The sequence below is a fragment of the Cebus imitator genome, unplaced genomic scaffold (genome assembly GCF_001604975.1).
Source record: "Cebus imitator isolate Cc_AM_T3 unplaced genomic scaffold, Cebus_imitator-1.0 Scaffold1, whole genome shotgun sequence".
Classification (NCBI taxonomy): Eukaryota; Metazoa; Chordata; class Mammalia; order Primates; family Cebidae; genus Cebus; species Cebus imitator.
Genome location: NW_016107316.1, coordinates 12,173,743 through 12,195,262, shown reverse-complemented (window position 1 = coordinate 12,195,262; position 21,520 = coordinate 12,173,743). Strand labels below are relative to the sequence as shown.

The 21,520-nt window shown below is 55.3% G+C and overlaps 1 protein-coding gene and 1 long non-coding RNA gene across 3 annotated transcripts in view; both read left to right on the top strand.

The window, feature by feature from the left end:
- The window catches only part of HS1BP3 (HCLS1 binding protein 3), a 34,793-nt gene extending 13,964 nt beyond the window's left edge, over positions 1-20,829 (top strand). For both annotated transcript variants that reach the window (XM_017526502.2, XM_037737622.1), the window contains exons 5-7: positions 12,670-12,830; positions 14,212-14,347; positions 19,380-20,829. In XM_017526502.2, the coding sequence (XP_017381991.1) occupies positions 12,670-12,830; positions 14,212-14,347; positions 19,380-19,644 (562 nt within the window). In that variant the 3' untranslated portion in view covers positions 19,645-20,829. The remainder of the gene's footprint in view (positions 1-12,669; positions 12,831-14,211; positions 14,348-19,379) is intronic.
- Positions 14,357-15,864, top strand: LOC108302785. Its single transcript, XR_001824517.2, has 2 exons — positions 14,357-14,714; positions 14,819-15,864. It is a non-coding gene; the product is annotated as an uncharacterized LOC108302785 (long non-coding RNA).
- Positions 20,830-21,520: the final 691 nt, after the last annotated feature.

Below are 21,520 nucleotides of genomic sequence, written 5' to 3'. Positions count from 1 at the left end.
AAATTAGGCAGAGACAAGTTCAGCTTAATCAGCATGCAGAATTCTGTCCTAAGATCAGAGCCTGCTCTGGAAAGGCCTTCTTCTTGGTGAGGGTTATGGGAGAATGGGCTGCAGGGTGGGCATGAGACCAGCGTCCAGGGGTGAGGATTCGCACTGGGAAAGGGTGCATAGTGCCTGGGGAGCTGCAGCAGAAACAGGCCTGAGAGCCAGGGTCCCGCGGCACTTGGGCACATCAAGTGCCCTGCAGTGGCCCCTCCTGGCCCTCCGTGGCTGGCCTTGTCCTGGAGTGGGGTGAGCGGCCCTGAGGAAGAGGCAGCCAGAGTGGCGGGTGATGTGGGGACAAGCCTGTAATAGTCACTGCTTATCAGCCTGGCCCAAGCCTGCAGGCCTTTCTTGGGCTTTATTTTGGTAAGAGCGAGGCTTTGTTTGAACTACATTCTCTGTTGTTCTGAGTAACCACATGAAGTGCCAAAACCAAGACGGACTTTGGTGGTCTGTGCCAGCCTCTGGCTGAAGAACACACTTAGCAGAGCGGCTCCTTTTTTGGGTAGGAAAATGCTCTTCGGGCTTGGCAAGTGCGGCCTTGAACTTCCTACTTACTTCATTAGCAGATTGTCAGGGGATGGGGTCAGCTGTCCTGGGACCCCTTGGAAGGGGTGCCCCAGCCCCCTCCCCAGCTCTGTACTCTAGGGTCCTCGCCCCTGAATCCTGGGAAAGCTTAGCTCCTAAGAGTAATCCCACTGGCTTAAGACCCTCTCCTGCTGGGTTTCTTTTAAGTACCCATGTGACAAGATGCTGATGAGTGGACGTTACCATCTCTAGCAGGAATAATAAGTAGCATTTTTTAAGAGTTTATGAAATTCTAGGAACTAAGTTAGCATTTGCTTTCAAGATCTCATTGTATCTGTAAGACAGCCTTTCTGAAACTACTTGCTATGACCCACAGTAAAAAACTATATGGTATGCCATGACCCAGGACACACATGTATAAGCCTCACATAAAACTGAAGCAGAAGTTCCCGGAACTTATACAAACCTTATTAAGTATGTTGTACTCAAATGTTTTCTATTCTGTTTCAACGTTTGGAAAGATCATGACTCGCCAAAGTGCTTTCAGGATCCGCTGTGGGCGTAGGTCAGGAGACGGAGCCCTGGAGGCCTGCACTAGCATCAGCCTCTTCTGTGTGGTGGGAAACTTCAGAGTCAGGTGGTTCATCCACGTTCCTGTAGCCTGCAGGTGGCAGAGCCAGGACTCCACCCCATCTCCAGTCCAGTCTTCCTCAGTCTGGGAGGTGGGCAAGGCCCCAGGATTAACCCCCTTTCACAGATGGCAAAATCGAGGAAGGAGTTGAGCAGGATCTTGGCCAGAGTCCTGGGTGTGGCAGAGCTGTGCCTTGAAGTTGAGTTTCCACCTCGGCCTTTCACAGACACCCAGGTGGGCTTGTTGATCTCTCGTGGTGCCACCCACCTGCCCTTTGATGGGGGACATCCTGTACTTGGGAGGCTGTTTGCGCACCCGTCCCCATCCTGTGCCCCTGGTTTCTCTGCAGATGCAGCAGCCCCAGTTTCCCAGCTGTGCCCTGCGCTGTGGGCTCTCCCGGATCAGCCACCGTTTCCAGGCAGCCAGCCTTGGTCCTTCCCCGCCGTGGCCGCGGCGAGGCGCTGCTGCTCCGCTGCAGGGCTGCTGGGAGGGTGGGAGTCGCCAACACAAAGCCGGAGCCCAGGCCAGCCTCGCTTTTCTTTGTCTTTTGAACCTGGTTTTGATTAGGGACAAGAGAGAGTTATTACATCATTAGAGAGCGCTTAAAGGTAGAAAAACCCTCACCCCGGCCCCTCCCGAAACCACCACCCTCCCCATCTGCTGGGGCCCTCGTCTCACCCCGTCCCAGCGCCATCCATAAAACTGCAGGCACAGGGCTTGAGCCCTTTCAGACCCTGCATCTTCACTCTGTGGTCTGTCGGTCTGTTGCGATTGCCGCTCCATGTCGCCCCCTGTTTTGTCTTTAACTTTCTGTGTTAGAGATGTCACGGTGCTGAGAAAATGACATTCTATCCTAATAGTTCTGCCTTATGCTGGAAACACTCTGCCAGAAACATTTTTCATTGTGACTCAAATAATGCACAATTAGTACAGAAAAATTGCAAACACAGTTAAGAGTCCTGTCCCCGTGAATTTTGAATGCATCTTTGAATATTCACATCTCACTACCAAAATGAGATTGTCTTATATGCCATTCTGGAATTCGCTTTTTTTCAGTTTACATGTACTGGGACCTTCTAGATCAATAGCTGCACTTCCCACTCCTTCCTCTGCTGGTTTCTCAACTCAGTGTGCTGGAAGTGGCATTAGCACGTCTCTGCTTGTGGACATCGTAGAGCTTTCTGGAGTTTTTGCTGTCACAGGAAATAACTTGAGGAACTTCTACATATGCAAAGCTTTTATTCTATGGTGGCTTCCACTATATACGGGCCCCAGAGCAAGGTCCCTGCAGCTGCTTCTGGGGGCTTTGGAGTACCATTCCAGTAAAGGGTTCTCTAAGGGCTGAGGCCCCTCTGTTGGGAGGGTCCCTCTGGTTTTCTAAGCCCTGCCCACCCCCGCCCTGAGGACCCACTCCTCTCGTCTTTTCGTTTACTCACGTCTGCTGCACACAGGGACCCCTTCCAGGCCCTGGGTCCCAAAGACACACAGCTTCCTGTGGGACAGGCTGGCTCCTGTGTGAATGAATGCACCTGCCTGGGAGGCTGGGCTTCCCAGACTCCCTTGAAGGGGGAGTGGCACCCAGAGCCCCGTGCTGTGGCCTCCGTGGTGAAGCTGGATGTTTCTCTGGAATGCCATGTTTTATAGTAATTTTTTTAAATATGGATTTTGCTTCATCTTCCGTAAAACAACCACATGTATTTTAGTATAAAAATAATATCTTATCCTCTATATTTGGATGAAATCACTTCTCTGGGATGATTGTGTGGTTTTGAGTGTTCCCAGCACATTGCCAGATGCTCCCAGATTTGCTAACCAAAGATTTAGCAGGAAGATGGTCCCCTAAGGTGAGCTGTGGAGGGGGCCTCTGTGGACACAGCATGGCCTCAGCCCCACCTCCTGGGGTGCCCCGGAGCTGTTCCCCCGGGGGTGCCTCTAGCTAAATATCCTGGCCACTGTGCTTCGCATCTCTTTATTCATTCTAACCTGAGCCTGGGCACCCAGGGCTCCCCTGATGCCACGAATGCAGCAGAGACCACCTAGGGATTCTGGGCCACCAAAAGCTTGGCAGAGATAGAGGTTCCAGGCCCCCCAGACCTAGTAGGGCCTCCAGAATCTATGTTTTAACAAGCTCTTGAGTTGGTTCTTCTGCAAGCTCCTGTTTGAGAATTCCCAGAAACAAAACTCCGTTAAAGCCTTGGAGACGCCAGAAAGGGAACAGGTGCAGAGAGTGGCAGGTCAGCCACCATCACGGTCTGCCACCCACAGGGGGCTGAGAACAGGGGCGTCAGGAAGGCCCTTCCCTTACTCTCTGCTCCCTAGCTCCTCCTGCTCAGGGTGGGGCTCTCCCTCTCCTGCTGGCCCACCTGCTGGAGGAGTTCCCTGCTGTGACATCCTGGGGTTCGTGTGGGGGCCATGAGCCAGGATGGCCGAGCCCAACCTCCCCCTGAACCCGTGCAGCACTTAGCCCTGACCTGGCTGGGGACCCAAAGGAAAGGAGGAGGCAGGTGCCACAGCTACCCTGCAGCATCACGCAGGTGGCCTTCCACCCAGGCTGTCACAGTGATCACAGTAGCACAGTGTGCATGCCATCTGCATTTCCCCCTCCAGATCACTGCCCTGGCTGGGTGCTGTGACTCACACCTGTAATCTCAGAACTTTGGAAAGCCGAGATTACTTGAGGTCAGGAGTTCAAGACCAGCCTGGCCAACATTATGAAACCCTGTCTCTACTAAAAATACAAAAATTAGCTGGGTGTGGTGGGGCACACCTGTAATCCCAGCTACTCAGGAGGCTGAGATAGGAGAATTGCCAGAACCCGGTAGGTGGAGGTTGTAGTCAGCCAGGATTATGCCACTGCACTCCAGCCTGGGCGACAGAAACAAAACAAAACAAAACAAAACAAAACAAAAACAGATTACTGCACAAAGCCCTGCTTGAATGAATGGGCTGTTAGGAGCAACAATGTTCCAGTGGTTTCTGCTTTTTAAATTCAATAGCAAAACCTGTGGCTTAAGAGAAATCTCATCTAGAACCCCAATGCATGAAACAGACTGAAGTAGGATTTGCCTGGTTGGCCTGAGTGGGGATTGGATCGCTGTCCCTCCAGCCTGAGTGCCACCTCCTGAGGTAGTCCTGGGCAGCTTTGTTGAAGGCAGGTGCCCCTTAGAGTATGGTTTGACAGTGAGTGGGACCCCTGGCAATTCCCAGGATGTGTGGCTACCCCCAGAGGAGGGTTGGAGATGGGCAGTGCCAGATTCAAATCCCCTTTCTGCCACTTACCAGCTGGTGGATGCTGAGTGTGTGCTGCACTTCTCGGAGGCTCTGTTGCCTCCTTTGTAGAGTGGGGGCAAAGTAGAGGCCCAGGGCTAAAAGGATAAAATGAAGTACTACAGGAAACTTCCTTTGTAAAATGTTGTCACTGTTTCAGATTTACTTTGCTCTAAAGAGGTTTTTGTCTGTTTAAGCAACAGTTGAAATATAAATATAAAAGGCAGCTTTTCCGCTTCCTATAGTTACGTAAATATCAGCACCCTCTGATGTGCATGCTGACTTTACCTCCCTCCAGGAGCACCAGTACACCTGCCACCTGTTACAGCTTCCAGAGAAGGCGATTCTGGAGGTCGGGCAGCCCGTGGCCCTAGAGGAAGGAGCCTGCTTGTCTGAGTCCTTAGTGGGACTCAATGGTTGCTGGGTTCCTTGAGAGACAGAAATCTGGGAGGCCATACTTGCCATTCTCCTGCCTCAGGCTGTCCAGGATCCTCTGTGGGAAGTTCTGGCAAGTGGCAACACTCTTAGGATGACAGAGCCTTTATACTATGAGGACTGCAGATCAGATCCAGGCTCTGTTGTTACAACTGAGGAGTCTTCCCAGGGTCACACAGGAGGGCATGAGAGCAAGAGCTGGGGGTCTCCTGACTGTTGGCCCAGGACTCCTCCCCTCGTCTCCAGTCTGTGTCCACCACCTGTGCCAGGGGACTGACTTCTCAGCCCGTACCTGTTCACTCTCAGTTTTTGATGACATGGGTAATGGGCATTCTGCACTGCAAGGACAGCTGGCTGCCTGCTGGTCATGTCAGCATTTGGAGTGGATCGGGGCATAGGAGTGCCCTTGTGAGAACCAGCAATGGCTCTTTGCTCAGAGCTTACTGCAATCAGGGAGGTATTGGCCACCATCACCTGCACTTGGAAAGATGCAAAAGCAGGCAGGGGAGTGGGACACTTTGAAGCAGATGAAAGGGAAGGCTCAGATACGCGCTGATTGGAGGTTGTTGGCATGGAGAAGCCAGAGGCAGCCAATGAGAAGAGGGCGTCCTGTGTCCTCTGTGAGTGGGAAGTAGGGCATGTTTGGCATTCTCTGGATGGTCCTACTAAACTGAAATGGGGTAACATTTAGGAAAGCTGGCAGTTATTGATCTAATCTCGGTCATTTGGGGCTGATTGCTGCAGAGGCTGTGGTCTGGCTTCCTGGGCAGGTTACTGCAGGCTGTAGGTCAGAGTTCCATCTTGACATGTGGCCTCGCCACTGTCCCTTTGTGGATTTAGGCTCTCGGGGTGACTGGGTGCTTGGTGTAGAACTTGGGCTGCAGAGACCCACAGCTGGGACCTACGTGGTTCCCTGGTGGTGCTGGAGCCAGAATGGGTGAGGGGCAGTCTCTGGCCCCATGGTAGAGAAGGATAAATGGCGTCACCCACAACCTCAGGTGGAGTTCACTGAGTTATGATCCCTCAAGATAGGGCTCAGTGGCCTGGAAAGTGGGCTCTGGCTGTTGAGAAACAGGCCCTTGGAATGTGACTCTGGGGACCACAGCAAATGATAAACCATTCATGGTGACCACCCAGACTGCCCCATTTTTATTTTGTTTTATTTTATTTATTTATTTTTTTGAGACAGGTCTCACTCTGTTAGCTGGAGTACTGTGGTATGTGATCTCAGCTAAGTACAGCCTCAACCTCCTAGACTTAAGTGATCCTCCCACCTCAGCCTCCCAAATAGCTGAAACTACAGGCGCATACTACCGTGCTTGGCTACTTTTGTTTATTTTTTGTAGAGATGAGGTTTCACTATGTTGCCCAGGGTGGTCTTGAACTCCTGGGCTCAAGTGATCTCCTGCTTCGGCTTCCCAAAGTTCTGGGATCACAGCATGAGCCACTGTGCCTGGCGTGGCCCCATTTGTTTCTTAAGGCCCAGCGTGAAGTCTGCTGAGTAGAAAGCGTAAGTGAGCCTAGACATCACCACGCAGCTCCCGGGACCCCAGGCCTCCACGTGGCCTTGTGCTGACTTGCATACGGGACCCGCTCGGCAGCTTCCAAAGCATTTCTGTGTCAGTTGCCTCCTTCTTCCCATTTACCTCCAGTAAGGAAACGTGGTTGGAGAAGTTGAGTGACTGGTCCGGGTCCCATACAAGTTCTCCTACATCTGCCTCTGCTGCTCCTCTCCCAGCAAAGGCCGGAATCTCCCCAGCCCCTCTGGAGGTGGCCAGCATCCCCACAGACCCTCCGTGCGCCTGCTGTCCAGCTATTGGGCACTTTCACTGTGCCAGGCTCTGCACACTTTGGCATTCTCACAGGGCTTTTCTCTCTGCCTGGAGCACAGCTCTTGTGACTCTGCCTGTTTTTCCATCCTGGCCTTCTCTGAAGCCCCTGTCCAAGGAGGGTGGCTTGGACTCCCAGGTCAGTGTCTGTCCTCGGGTGATTCTTACTCCTGTGATTGCTTCTCCAAGGAAGCCCAATGCTGCTACAAATAACACTGTCCTGGCGTAAATTTCAGAAGTCCATTTATGGGCACTCTGAGAATTTTCTCATTGAAAAAATAAAGCCAGCCAGGCACAGTGGCTCATACCTATAATCCCAGGACTTTGGGAGGCTAAGGCGGGAGGACCACTTGAGCCCAGGAGCTTGAGACCAGCCTGGGCAACATAGCAAGACTCCATTTCAACAAATAAATAAATAAATATTAGCCAGGTATGATGGTGTGTGCCTGTGTCCCAACTACTGGGGTGGCTGAGGTGAGAGGATCACTTGAGCCCAGGAGGTTGATGCTGCAGTGAGCTGTGATCATGACACTGCACCCCAGCCTAGGTGACAGAGAAAAACCCTGTCTCAAAAAAAGAAAAGAAAAAAAAAGACACAAAACAGCTGAATTTAAGAATAAAGTATGAAAAGTGCTTTAGTTTGCAGCAGGAAGTTTGCATCATTGGAAAGGAGGTGGGTTTCCATATTTGGTTAAGCCACACCCTGGCTTTGAAGGTGATGGCCATGCTGTCCATGTATCTCTGTTGTGGAAGGATCGTCAGTCTTCCGTTCAGACCCAGCTGAGCTGGCTGTGTCTAGGAGTTGCCTCTGCCATGCATGCACACCCTAGTCCTGGGCAGTTGGTGCTCATTGGTGGTCTGCTGTGTGGGTGGGCACATCTGGGAATGGTGCCACAGGCCCCCTGAGTGGCCAGAGTGGTAGATGCTCTCATGTGTCAATCACTGTCACTAGAACTGCCTGAGCCACAGGGAGCCCGGCTGCTGCTCAGCTTGTCAGAGTGTTGGAGCTGTCGGCCGAGGCAGCTGCCGCCTCTCACGCCGCATGCTGCACACCTGCCTGCAGAACCTGGCCTGGTTTACGCGTCTGTCTGCCGTCAGGAACACATAGCAGGAATTCGGGTGTCTGTGCACAGATGTGCATGCAACAAGAACATGCCAGCACATGCTTGCACCCACCTAGGAGCACCCCACCCACCTCATGCAACCTCTGTGGACCTAACACATGTTTTGGTGGCCCTCATGACCTGCACTAGCTCAGATGACACCATGCTCACCAGGAAGCCAGGAGCTGCTGTTCCAGTCCTACTCCCTGCAGACCTCTCTTTGAAGCCTCTGTTGCCCCATCCCTGGTGACAAGATTCTAATCATGACCAGCTGTTCTTTCAGTGAAGGGAGACGAGGGCACCCTTCATCCACGTCAGTGAGAGGCTTTGTCTCCTGTCATTGCGGAGGGTGGGCTAGAGAGCGGGCGCTACAGAGCCAGGCGCTGTGCCGGCCAACAGCTGGGTGGGTGCTGATACAGGAGTGGAGGAGGAGGACCAGGGAGGGGAGGATTGAGGGGACCCCGGAGTGATAGCCCGTGTGTGCGACCTGAACCAACTCCGTGCTCATGACAACCCTGAGGTGTTTGTGCTAGGAGCAGGGTGAAGAAATGGCTCAGAGGCTGAGTGACACACCTCTCATATGAATTATTGACCCCCTCGTTGAGATCAGAAACCTGTCATCACCCTAGACAATTTCCTTCTACCGGCTGATCACCTGTCCAGATTCATAAGCACGTTTGCTTTCTGAAGTTCTCCCTGGCCTGTCTTCCCCTCCTACCACCGCTGCTCTCCCCGTCCTGGCTCTGGTCATTTCCTCTATGGACCAGGAGCAAAGCTTCCCTGGAGAGATCTGGCTCTCAGCCTGTCCCCTCCCGGCACTACCTCTGCTGCAAACCTGAGGAGTCCCTTTTCACCAAGAGGAATCTGGGTTCTCAGTTATGTCCTCGTCACGCCCCCTGCAGACCCTCACACTGTGACTTGCAGGTCCTCTACATGAGACACTGTTTAGCTCTCATTCAACCAAGTTCACTTCTGGTCTCCACATCACCTCCTCCAAGAAGCCCTCCCTGAGCCCTCGGTCTTGCTTGGTTCTTTCCTCTTTGCTCTGCCGTGACCAGAGTGGGACATGCTGTGTGCTAATGAAGTTTCTTTTTTTTTTCTCTTTCTTTTTTCTTTTTCGAGACAAAGTCTCGTTTTGTCACCCAGGCTGGAGTGCAGTGGTGCGATCTGAGCTCACTGCAACCTACGTTGCCCAGGTTCAAGAGATTCTCCTGCCTCAGCTTCCCGAGTAGCTGGGATTACAGGCGTGTGCCACCATGCTGGGCTAATTTTTGTATTTTTAGTAGAGATGGGATTTAATCATCTTTGCCAGGTTTGTCTCAAACTCCTGGCCTCTTGCAAACTTTCTACATTAAACTAAAGCACTTTTCATATTTTATTCTTAAATTTACTCGCCTCAGCCCCCAAAGTGCTGGGAGGCGTGACCCACTTCTCCCGGCCATAATGATCAGTTTCTATGTGACCCTGCTCTGCCGTAAGCTTCTGGGGACAGCAGCAGGTCGTCCTCATCTTGGGTCCCTTGTTCCCAGCACAGGTTCTTGCAGGTGTGAGTTTCTCTGTGAGTGCTGGTCACCGAAGGTGCTCACGAGGGAAGGAATGAGTTGCTCATAGAGTAGCCAAGGGCCTGGCGGCAAGGCCAGGGGAGTCGACCAGGAGATCTTTGAGGAGGGACCGTGTGGTGGAGGGGCTTCCCCACAGAAGGTGCTGTCTGAGACTGGGGCTGGGAGCCCGTCCCTCTTCCCTCCTTGCTCCTCCCACCTTGGGGAGTAGGTCAACAGAATCCTGAGATAGAGATGTGCTGGCACCTGCTGCCTGCCTACCTGCCCTCCACCTGTGTATCCTTCCTTCCCTCCTCCCTGCCATCTGTCACCCATCCTCTCATGCAGAGTTTATCAAGGCATCTGTTCCAGACCAGGCACCTTACTAAGTCCCTAGAGCCTGAAAGTTTTGGGCAGCTCAGGACAGGACCCTGGGGCTTTTAGGCACCAAAACTCCTTATTTCCTGCTTCTTCCTTGATTCCCCTTGAGATGGGTCTGGAGGGCTGGGGAGGTGGAGAGGGCAGCCCAGGCGGCGTGGGTGGGGTGGGGGTAGGATAATACAGACTATACCTACCCAAGCCGCCTGTGTGTGCTGTGGATCCACTTTCTTTCAGTTCAAGACAACAAAAGGGCAAACATGTCTTTAGGGAGAAAAACAAGAACTTGATCCAGTTGGAGGAGAAACTCACATGGAAGGAAAGTCAGGCCTCGTGTGTACTGTCAGGACCAGGAGCAGGGGCAGGAAGGGGCACCACGGCTTCTCAAGACCTCATCGGGCTTGTTCTCTCTCGCTTCCTTTATTCTTCAGATGGCTCGCTTGCTTCTGCATGCCCTCTGATTTCTGATTGATGCGAAGCTGCTTGCTCTCTCCCTGTCCTGAGGGTCCCGGGGCTGGGCATGATGCAACTTTGGTCCCCAGGAGCCAGGGAGGGCCTGCTTGTTTCTGAGGGGACAGTGAGGGGTGTGGCATGGAGCTGCTGCTGGGGGAGCTGCAGAGCGGCCTCGGGCCTGCCCTCCCTGGGAACTGCCACCCAGGTAGGGGTCAGGGGAGCTCTCTACCCTTCCCCACCGCAGTGCCTGCTGGGTCCAGGAGCAAGGGCCACACAAAGGGCGGTGGAGATGGGGAATGAAGTGGAGAGAAGCATCAGGGCAGAACAGCGGCTGGAAGCCTGGCTCACCGTGGAATTCCATGGGAGACTAAACAGCCTCCTGGGCCTGCTTGGGGTTTCCGACTCGGTGGGTCTTGGCTGGGGTCAGCTCTGCTGTCTGCCCCAGGAAGCCATGGCCCCTGTTTGGTACCCACTTACTAGGAGTCATAAGAGCTGAGCTGGCTCTGCCCGATTGGTGAGAATGAAGGAGAGAATGTCTGAGTAAGAGTGGGTGAGCCCTGGCTCCTCCAGCTCTGAGAGGAGCAGAAGCTGAAGGTTTCTGGAAAGCACTTGTCCTTAGGGCAGAGAATCCAGGCTCCCTCCACGTGGCCTCCAGCACAGGCAGGGCCTGAGGGTGGTGCACACCAGAGGGGGTCCCTGGTTCCCTCAGCTGGGTGGAGAAAGCACAGGACCAGGCAGATGGGCCTTCCTGGCGCGGTTTCTGCCGCTGCATCTCTGCTCCCCATCAGTACCCTTGAAACATGCCACTTTTTCCCCAGAGAACAACAGGATCAATCCCATTATCCCTGCTGCATCCTGTATTACCTTCCTCATGGGACATTTGGAGGGGACAAGAGGATAGGACCACAATCATGACCATCCTCAATCTGCGTGCCAGTCCCTCACTTGCTGTGTAGCCTTGGGCAGACACTCAGCTTCTCTGGACCACTGTTTCCTTATCCAGCACACAAGCCCTGCCGAGATCCTTACCCTGGGACTGGGCCCTGAGCCCGGAGGGGTGCTCTGTCCCTCAGCCTTCCAGCAGATAGCCTTCCTGACCCTCATAGTTTCTCCTCGCCTCATCTGGGTGCCTGGGATTCTGCCAGCCTCAGACTCCAGACTGTGGGAATGGTCACCTTGGAGGGCCGTGCCCCACTAGCACTCAGGGCCACTCTGCTATTTTTATCTGCCACTGGTTAGTCTGTATCGTTGTGTAGGCAGCCGCTCGCCGCAGTTTTGCTGCAGAGTATTACCAACATGAGCTCAGATGGTGACCTCACCAAGTGACCTCAGTCCAATGGAACTGCCCGCCAGGCAGACGGGCACATGGAATTTCAGTTTCCAGTAAAGAGCATATTCTCATTATTTTTAGGAACCCGAAAATGGCTAACAGGCATCAGCAGGGATTGGATGCCTGTTAAAGTAACTTGTTGAAGTAAACTCCAGTGTGTTTACTTACTGGCAGTATCACTGACGGTGATGTACACAGATCCTGAGCATTCCGTTCCCTGCGCGTCTGCAGATCCGCCCCGTAACCAATGCCTGGGTCAAAACTAAAGTACTCCAGCACCCTAGAAGCTTCCCTCCTGCGCTGTCCTGGTTTCTCACAGTGGGTCTGGCCCAGAGCAGGACCTCCTCAGCCAGTCGGCAAGTGTACCATAATGGGACCTGGGGTGGCAGAGCCAAGGGGGCCGCCAGGTCTCAGAGAGGCTTCCTGAAGGAGCGGGGCTGCCCCGTGGAACCCAAGGATTAACTGGAACAATGGTGGTTTCACCAGGCAAAGGAAGCAATAGGGCACTTCCCAAGGCTGCTTTCTGCCCTCCTGGGCCCTGCCCTGAGCTCTGTGGCTCAAAACTGGGTCCACCCCCATTACCAAGTGACTGTGGAGTGCGGTTCTCTGAGCCTGGCTCCCAGGTGCCGAGACCCTGAGACCAGGCAGCTATCTCCACCTGTGGAACGGGAGCGGATCTCTGTCCTGTGACCACATGGCAGACCCGAGGCCTGAAGGAGTCTGCGGGCAGGGTTGTCTGGCAGCCGGTGTCCAATCCTGGCAGCCACCTGCTCCTCCCAACAGTGGTCATTTCTTGAGCACAGGGCACAGCTGCCCATAGTAGCACGGGCCTCACTACTCTCATTGGGAAAACCTGCTCCTCAGCCACCGTCGCTGGCCTGCTTTTCTCCCCTGGGATGGAGGACCTGTCCTTCCCTTGGCCATGTGACTGGGATTTCAGAGTGACCCCAGTGCCACCTGCCTGGGCTGCTCTAGGTGGCCCACTCCAGGCCTTCCCTGGTCCCTCTGGCCTGGTCTTTTCTGGCCCATGGCATCCAGCCACGCCCCAGCAGGGCCCAGGCCTGTGTGGGTCTGACCAGGCCACCTGGAGGCTCATGGAAAGTCCTCACCTTGTGCTTTGTCTGTGATTCTCCAGCTCCAAGAAGCCCAAGAAACATCCCAAAGTGGCTGTGAAAGCCAAGCCCTCGCCCCGGCTCACCATCTTTGATGAGGAGATGGACCCCAACGAGGGGCTCTTTGGCCCAGGCACGAAGCTGTCCCCGCAGGGCCTCTCAGAGGACGCGTCATCCATGGACTGTAAGTAGAGCCCCAGGGTGTGCTCCCTTTGCTCCTGGTGTCCTCTCTGTGCCCAGCCCCGTCATCAGGCAGGGTCTGGACTCACCCAGCGTGAATAGGACCCATATCCCCCCTTTCCTGTCTAGACATGATATAGATTCAGCTTTGGAGGGAGCTCTGCTGGAGGAATTGAGCCTCACACGTGGTTCCCCACAGGGTGGAACATTCCCAGGCCATGGGTCTCTTCTAAACATCCTGCAGAAGAGGAGGATGGTTATCTTTGCTGCTTTGAGAAGTGCTTTCGTGACATCTGTGGGCAGATGTGGGCCCTGGGCTTCCAGGCACCATTTGTGTGAAAAGTGACAGGGCCTGCCTGTGGCATGTGTGTGACTGTAGGTTTGGATTTAATGGGATTCTGTGTCACTGGCACGGATTCCCTGGAGGGCTTTGTGCAGAGTTGGCCACAGGGAAAATCCAGTGGCCTTGGGACATCTCCCCTCATCCCTGGGTCCCTTTCCTCACATGCCCAGGTTGTCCTCTGGTTGGGGGAATTGATGCCACCCACTAATTCAGTCCACACTTGGTGAGCCCTCACCCAGGGCCAGGCCTAAGAACATGCTGAGGAGCGAGACCCAGTCCCTAGCCGGAGGGCCATGGGGTCCCGTGGGGAGACAGGTCATCACCTGACAGTTGCAGAACAGCACGAGTCTATGACAGGCTGAGCAGAAGCTCCAATTCCTGTGGGGCTCCCCAGAAGACCTCCTGGGGTGGGGCGGGGGCCCTCCTTGAGCTGGATCCTGGAAGGTCAGTAGAGTCTGCCAGGCTGGCTGAAGCAGGGGACCCCAAGTACAGCAGCTGTGATCGGCATTCTCCAAGGGCAGCCCCAATCAGCTCACATGCGAGAGGGTGTAGGGAGGAGACCCAAGCTTCCTGAAGGCAGCAGCCACATGCCGTGGCACCCCAGCAGAGAGAGAGAGCAGCCCAAGCCGCTGGGTAGTACTCCGTAAATGCTTGTTGAAGTCCGGGTGCAGTGAGCAGGCGCAGTAAGATCAGCTGGACTGGATGACGAGATCCCTGGCGCAGTGAGCCCAAGAGGATGTAACCTCCTAAGAGCAGCAGGAAGCCCATGAGAACTTCAAACTGGAGTGATGCTGTCGGCCAGCTCTGGCACAGGTGCCGGGCAGCAGAGGCCAAGGCAGACAGCTGTCCCAAGCCTCTGTGAGCTTGTCCTCACCTCCTCCTGCCCTGACCTGGCCCATTTCTCTGGTTTTCTGTCTTATCCCTTGCTCACTCTCTCCTGGGTGCCCGGGGAGGCTGGGCCAGGCCTTCTCCACCTTGTACCTTGGGTAGCTGAAGACAGGCCAGGACTTCCTCTGACTACCCTGCTGCCGCCTTCCCACAGCCCTGAAGCTGTTTGAAGATCCTGACCTCGGCGGGGCTGTCCCCCTGGGTGACTCCCTCCTGCTGCCGACCGCCTGTGAGAGTGGAGGGCCCACGCCCAGCCTCGGCCACAGGGACGCCTCCAAGGAACTGTTCAGGTACCATCTGTCCCCAGTGGCGCTTGGCAGCTCTGAGAGTGTCCTGGACAGAGCCAAGGGCCCGGCTTCTATGGGGCATTGCCCAGCCTTGGCCCCAGCCTCCTCTGTGGGGAGGAACCCAGGGCTGTGGAAGGTAGAAACCCATGGGTGCACACTGGGTGAGAGGTGGCGAAGGGGGCTCGGGGGGGGAACCACAGTCCAGGGCTGCTCAGCCATTTCCAGAAAGAGAGAACTTTGTGTGCACAGCCAGTCTTTCTTTTCACAATCATATTTTAATGGTTTATGTAAATAATTACATAATTGCAAGAGCAGGTTTGGGAACAAATTAAACTGACTCATGGCAGCATGCAGCCCACCCAGAGAGGGAGTGAAATACAGGTGTCCTGGTGATGGCCTCTTCCAGTAGGACCCCATCAGAGGCGAAGTGCAGGTGTCCTGGTGGTAGCCTCTGCCGGGAGGGCCCCATCAGAGGCGAAGTGCAGGTGTCCTGGTGATGGCCTCTGCCGGGGGGGTCCCGTCAGAGGCTTTGACAGAAGCTGTCACATGGAGGTCAACTGGCAGAACCTGTGCAAGTGGCGGCTCCTGTTTCCCGAGCCCTTGCTATGTACGCAGTAAGCCGGACTCCTTACATGCTCTCTTATGTAATCCTCACAACAGCTCCCTAAGGTAGATGCTATTTTCTCCATATTATAAGAAATCGAGTGTGGGAGGCCACCTGCCTAAGGCCACAGCTTTGCTCTGCCCCTGTCCTGGCCTCTCCACTTCATCAGGGTCTGTCTGAGCTCTCAGCTGGGTGATCCACCTCCCCACCAGCCCCCCAGATCTCCCCAGGCCTTTGCCTGCACTGGCCACATTCTCAGCAGGCTCAGTGTTGTGTGTGTCTCCAGCTCCTCCTCCACGCTCCAGGACACAGGGCTGTGCCTGGGATTCACAGGAAGCCAGGCCGCCTCTTTCCAGGAGCCGCTCATGTGACACCAGTGCATGCTGGGCCTGGAGGCTGTCATCTGCACCCCTCATTAGCAGCCTCTGGCTATTACATAGCCCTCCAAGTGCCCACCAAGCCTGAGTCACCGTGATGGCTTCTAGTATTTACATGTCCCCAAGTCCCCTGGCATCTGTTCACTCTCGTCCTGTGTCCTTGTTGCTGACATCTCGGCGGGCTGGGAGAAACCAGGATTGTTGTTATTTTGTTAGAGGGAAACCGAGGCACAGGGAAATGGAATAGTAGAGTCTTCCTGGGGAGCGGCCGGGCCAGACCGAGCATGTCTAGGAGTCCACGTGTCCAGTGGGGTGGCTCTCATGGGACCTTTCTGGCCTAGGTTATTCTAAATCTGTTACTTCCCAACCTGTGTTCTGCAGAACATGGTACCATGGGGTGGTAAAAGGCTACCTTCAAAGGGGTTCTGTGGCCTGATGAGCTGGGGAAATGGCCACATGAAGCAGGGCTCCTGCGGGCTCATATTGCACAGACCCGTACCCACAGCACTTCATGATTTTTTTTTTTTTTTTTTTTTTTTGAGACAGAGTCTCATTCTTATCCCCCAGGCTGGAGTGTGGTGGTGAGATCTTGGCCCACTGTAACCTCCGCCTCCCAGGTTCAAGCAATTCTCCTGCCTCAGCCTCCCAAGTAGCTGGGATTGCAGGCGCCCACCACCACACCCAGATAATTTTTGTGTTTTTAGTAGAGATGGGGTTTCACCATATTGGCCAGGCTGGTCGAACTCCTGACCTTGTGATCAGCCTGCCTCAGCCTGCCAAATTCTTCCTCATCCCTGGGCCCCTCCTCTGGGGTGCCTCTCAGCTCTGGCAGAGCGCTTTGAGAATCCTTGCTCAACAGTGTGGGTCACGCACCCCCACCTTCACTTTAGCAGACATCTGCTAATGAAAGGATTAGCTGCTTTTCTTCTTTTAAATTCAGACCAATTCTAAAAGAGCTTTATCACTAGGATTAGCTTCTTGAGAGCAGAAACCACATACATTCTTTTTGTCTGTCCTGTGACTATCCAGGGAGTAATTGGGCTTCCTCATAATAGAGAACGTTCTGATAGTCATTCATTTATTCCTGCTTTCACCCCTTTGTTCATTCTGTCACTCACCTCGGCCACCCTGAGGCAGCATGGGGTGTACACTGAGCAGGTGGAGGCTGAGAGGCCTTCGTTCCTTCTGGCTGTGCAGCCACACCAGGCAAGGCCTCTAGTCTAGACCTTTAGGCGAGTCTTGTCTTCGCAGGGACCCAGGGAGAAGGAGGAGGCCGGGATCTTAGAGCTCCCTTACCCTCACTGGTTGACCCCACACCAGTGTGGCCTGGAAGAGAAGGGAGCTGGACCTTGCACCAGTGAGAGCCAGTCCCAGTCATGACTCAGAAATAGGGTGTTTGGAAAAGGGGTGCCTTGCAGCCACCTGTATCCTGAGAGCAGCTATGCCACCTCCCACCATGGCTGACCACCCATGTACACCTCCCACCTGGGAGCAAGTCCAGCCGCTGATTAGTTCCAAAGAGTCACTGCTTTGCCCAGCAGGATAATTCTGAAATCTGACATAAGCTTCTAGCAGCTGCTTTATTTTCCAAAAGGCCTCTATTTGAGGATAATTCAGTCCCTTTGAGCTCTTCCTAGGTACCCTCAGCCTTCAGTAGAGGCTGCCTCATGCCAGTGGAGCTGGCACCTGCCCCGGGGAGTCAAGGAAGGGCCGCCACTTGGAGGGAGCTCTGGCACTTCTGACCTTAGGTGACCAGGAGCAGCCTGGCCATGAGTGACCCCTCCTGAAATCGCCTCTACCCCGAGGCAGCTGATCTGTCTATGAAGGCCCAGCTTGGGCTATCTCTGGGTTTGTTCAAGAAGGACACCTTTTATTCATTTATCTGCCATCCAAGCAGACTCTGAATTCTCTCTGGAGTTTGTGCCCTATCACAGGAGGTCAACCCAGGAAGCAGGCAGGATGTCCAGAGCTCCTTCCACAGCTGGCTCCAAGCAGGTACCCAGCCCTGGGGGTGCTGCGCTGGGCACCTCCATACTCACTCAGGCTCTGCCAGGCCTGGTGGTGCCAGGAGTTGTCCTGATCAGAGGCATCTCTCTATCCCTGCCCCTGCCTGGCCCTTCTGATGTCCCCGCCATTGGGATACACTGCCCAGGGCAGGAAGCCTCTGCTTGTGAGCCTGCGTGGTTCTTCCTGTTCGTTCTCATTCCCACCTCCACACCTCTGGTCTCTGCTCCCTTCTCCAGAACTCTATCCCCTATTCATGCCAGGCTCACCCTTCTGAAAAGGCCCACCTTCTCAGGAAGTCTTCCCAGCTTGCTCTGGCCCAAGGGCTCACTCCTTTCTCTGGACTTCACCACCGTCTTTCCAGGCCTTTGCAATCGCGTAGCCCCTGCCTGACGGGTCTGGGGGTGCCCTGCACTGTGGATTGAGGTGCTGCTTTTCTGTGCCTTATTCCTGCTTGCTCAGCCCCTGGGGCTGTCAGTAGACCTCAGTACATGCAGCCTTCCTATACGTTTGGAAACTACTTTCCTTGTGTTGTCTTACTTGATCCTGAATCCACAGGGATTCTGTAAGAATCCCTGTGAGGGTGGTAGAGCAAGTACAATCCCACTTTATAGAAGAAGAGACTGAGGAGCAGGGAGGAGTGGCCTGCGCCGCCTGATGGAGGAGCTGCATGGTGAGGAGCAGAAGCCAGTTCTCCACCCACAGTGCTGTGCTTCCGTGCACAGCTCCGTGCAGCACGGCCAGCTGACACTGTTACTCCTGCTTGTAGATGAGAAGCCGAAGCTTGTAGAGGCTGAGTGGGGGCCAGGTCTTCCTCCTGCAGTGCCTGTGCCCTCCCTCACCTGGTTGCAGCATGGCTGAGCAATACATGCAGAGATGCTCGCTAGGACAAAGGGAAGCCTCTCCCTGGAGCCCAGGTGCCCCAGGCAGGTGAACACACACCAGAGAACCAGCCACATGCAGGCCATGTGTGATCATCCTCACACTAGCTGCGGGTCTCAGGGCAAGGCCCCTCGCCTCTCTGCACTTCAGTTTTCACATCTGTAAAACAGGGCTAATCTCTGCCACCACACAGTGTTTGGAGATTATTAAATGGGTTAGTGAAATGTGGAAATCTCTGGCCCTCATGGGTGTTCAGCGCAGTGCTGTGGGTGGAATGGATTGAATGAGTCTTCCACTGTGCACCTGGTCTCCAGAAATCAAGTTCGGGAGAATCAGTGGCCTGGCCTTTTTCTGGCCATCAGCACCCAGGGATGGTCCTGAGCAGTGGTAACACTGCCAGGACTTTTTTCCTGCCCACCAGTGGGAGATCAGAGGTCTGGGGCCATGGCAGTCTTGATGGGCCCTGGCTGAGGCCATCCTCGGCTCTCGCTGGGCTCTGTCTGGCACCTACATGGCCCACAGAGGGGCACTGTGGGTGGGCCGACCCTGCGCCACCATGGCTCAATGCCCCTGGTGATTCTTTGTCTGGTTGAACTTGCTTTGGATGAGGGCTCAGCTTCTGAGGGCCGATGTCCTGTTCCTTCCAACAAAGGCACTGTCACATGCTGTCCTCTTGGGGTCACTCAGCCTCCTGGGACTCCAGCGTCCTCGCCTGCAGGATGGAAATGCAGTCGTGCCTCCCCAGAGTGGTGTTTTGAGGATGAAATGTGATAACGTGTCTGAAGTGCTTGGCACACAGCAGGAACTCTGTACATAGTAGCTGGTGGTTATTTCTAAAGGGGTTGGAAGGAAAGCCCCCTACAGAAGCCAGCATGTGTCAGGTGGGATCACCTGAAGAGCAACTCTCAGGAGGTTGTGCGGGGCCCGCCCTGTGCCTGCTTTGCTGTGGGTTGGACGGAAGGAGAGCCCTGGCCTTCCATGTCTCCTCTGGATAGAATGTGTGGATGGGCCACAGTGGGATGGGGTGGGGTGGGGCGGGGCCTTGCCTAGACCCAGGCTGGGCTCCCTGCTGTTGCCCAGCCCTGTATGGGCAGTGGCATTGCCTGGGGTCTTGTTCCTTTTGCGGGGTGCAGTGTTATGCTCAGAGTTCCTCCCTGTGGTTCCCTAGAGTTGAAGAGGACTTGGACCAGATTCTGAACCTGGGGGCTGAGTCCAAACTCAAGCCCCAGCCCCAGGCCAAGCCCAAGCCACCAGTGGCAGCTAAGCCGGCAATACCCAGAAAACCAGCTCTTCCCCCCAAAGCGGGCCCATCTGAAGCTGTGGCTGGGCAGCAGAAGCCGCAGGAGCAGATCCAAGCCATGGACGAGATGGACATCTTACGGTACATCCGGGAGCATGCCGCACCGGCCCAGGCCACCCCCAGCCTCTTCTGACCCTTCCATGCTGGCCCCTGGTCCGGCAGACCTGCCTATAGGGACATCTGTGTGAAGGGAGGGGACTGTGCCCCGCAGGGTCAGAACCTCCCCACCCCCAAGGAAGGCCAGGTGGAAGCCAGGGTCACAGCACCCAGAATTGCATTGTTTATTTTCTCCTGGGCAGTGGGGCCACAGTAGAACCCTGCAGGCTGCAGGGGTGGCTCTCACCCTAGGAAGTGGAGCCCAGCTGTCCTGTTCTCCACGGACACGGAAGGGAGGGAGGGTGTGGAGATGCCTTGCCAACCAGGATGCCTTGCCAGCCCCAAGAATGGAGCAAGACACGTGGGGCCCCATTGAGGTATTGCATGGGGCAGGGAAACTTCCTGCCCATGGGTTCTGCCAGCCCAGCACAGACCCAAACTGGGCCTGGGCCTCTAGCCCTCCTCTGCCTCGGTTGGCATAGTAAGAAGGAGTGACCAGAATCCTCCCCTTTCCCTTCCCTAAGCAGTAGCCTGGGTGACTGACTGGCCTGGGCCTGGGGTCAGGGGGAGTCCCCAAGCCAAATTACTCCAGGGTCTCTGCTCCTTGTGGCTTGTGGGGGCCTGCAGGGTGTGGGTGGGTCTCCCAGGAGAGGGGTCCTGAGCAGGAGACTGGCTGTCTGGCGTGTTCTGATGCAAGGGGGCTCTCCTGAGCCCCCTCTTGTTGCGAGCTCTAAACGGAGCAGTCAGGCCCAGCCCCGCCTCTCCGGGTACAGATGGCCCTGCCAGGTCCCAGCTCTTCCTCCCTCTTCCTTTCCCAGGAAAGGCCAGCCCAGTCCATGGCCTTCTTGGGCCTCTGGGCACAGAGCCAGCGTTCTTCATGCAGCTCTCCGCAAACTGGGTCATAGCATGCCCCACAGCTCAGCCCGGGCCTGGGGAGGGCTCCCAGCCTGCGCCGCCCCCCACTGCCAGTGTGGCATGACGCTCTCAGGCGTCGGCCCTGGGGCCTTCGCTGTCCTCAGGGTCTGGACTTGCTCAGTGGCCTTTCACCAGTGGAGCTGCCTTCCCAAGGAGAAGGAGCCATGTGCCAGGGCGGGGCCCGTGCCTTAGACTTCTCCCGATCCCCAGAGCCCTGGCACACAGGTCTGGGCACCGCACAGTGCTTTGGAAATTCCCAGTGAATGAGGTTTAATAAAGCAAAAAATGTCAAGGTGTCTTTCTTGGATATAATGCTTCTTGTTCAGAGCTGGATTTTTGTTTGTTTTTGTTTTTGTTTTTGTTTTGAATGAAGCAGTAGTTTTAAATGAAATGCAACCGCTATTGTTCTTTTGCCCTATCCTGCCTGGCAAAGGCATGAGGCGGGTGGGACAAGGACCCCAGATCCTTCTCTGATAGACGCCAAGCCCGGCCCTGAGGGAGCCTCAGTTGACGGTGCGGGTGGTGTGCCAGTTGTCAGTGTCGAGTGTCTCCAGCCCCTGGCCTGTGCCAGGACCGGTCTGCTCTGTCCTGCATCTGACCACGTCCCTCGCCAGCTGCTGGAGCTCCCCTCCACTGGTGGAGCCTCCCCTCCACTGGTGCTAGAGTGAGAGGAAGCAGGTGATTCTGGGGTTGAGAGCTGACTTCCTCCCCCTCTGCCTTAACCCAGGCCGGGAGGGTCCGCTCCTTCCCCAGCGCTCTGAGCTAGCTCCAGCCCTGGCTCCACCCATTTGCCTTCCCCCTTCACACCCGCCCCTCCTTCCCAGTGCTCAGCCCCAGGCCCCGCAGGCCCTACTGCCTGCAGAGGAAGGTCTCAGTAGGAGTGGGGAGGGGATGGGGCCAGGTCTTCCTCAGAGGTGGCCCGGCTTTCCCTCGGGCTCTGTCCCCTCCCTGCCCTTTCTGCACCCTGATGCGCATTCCCTGCCCCCGCTCCCCACCTG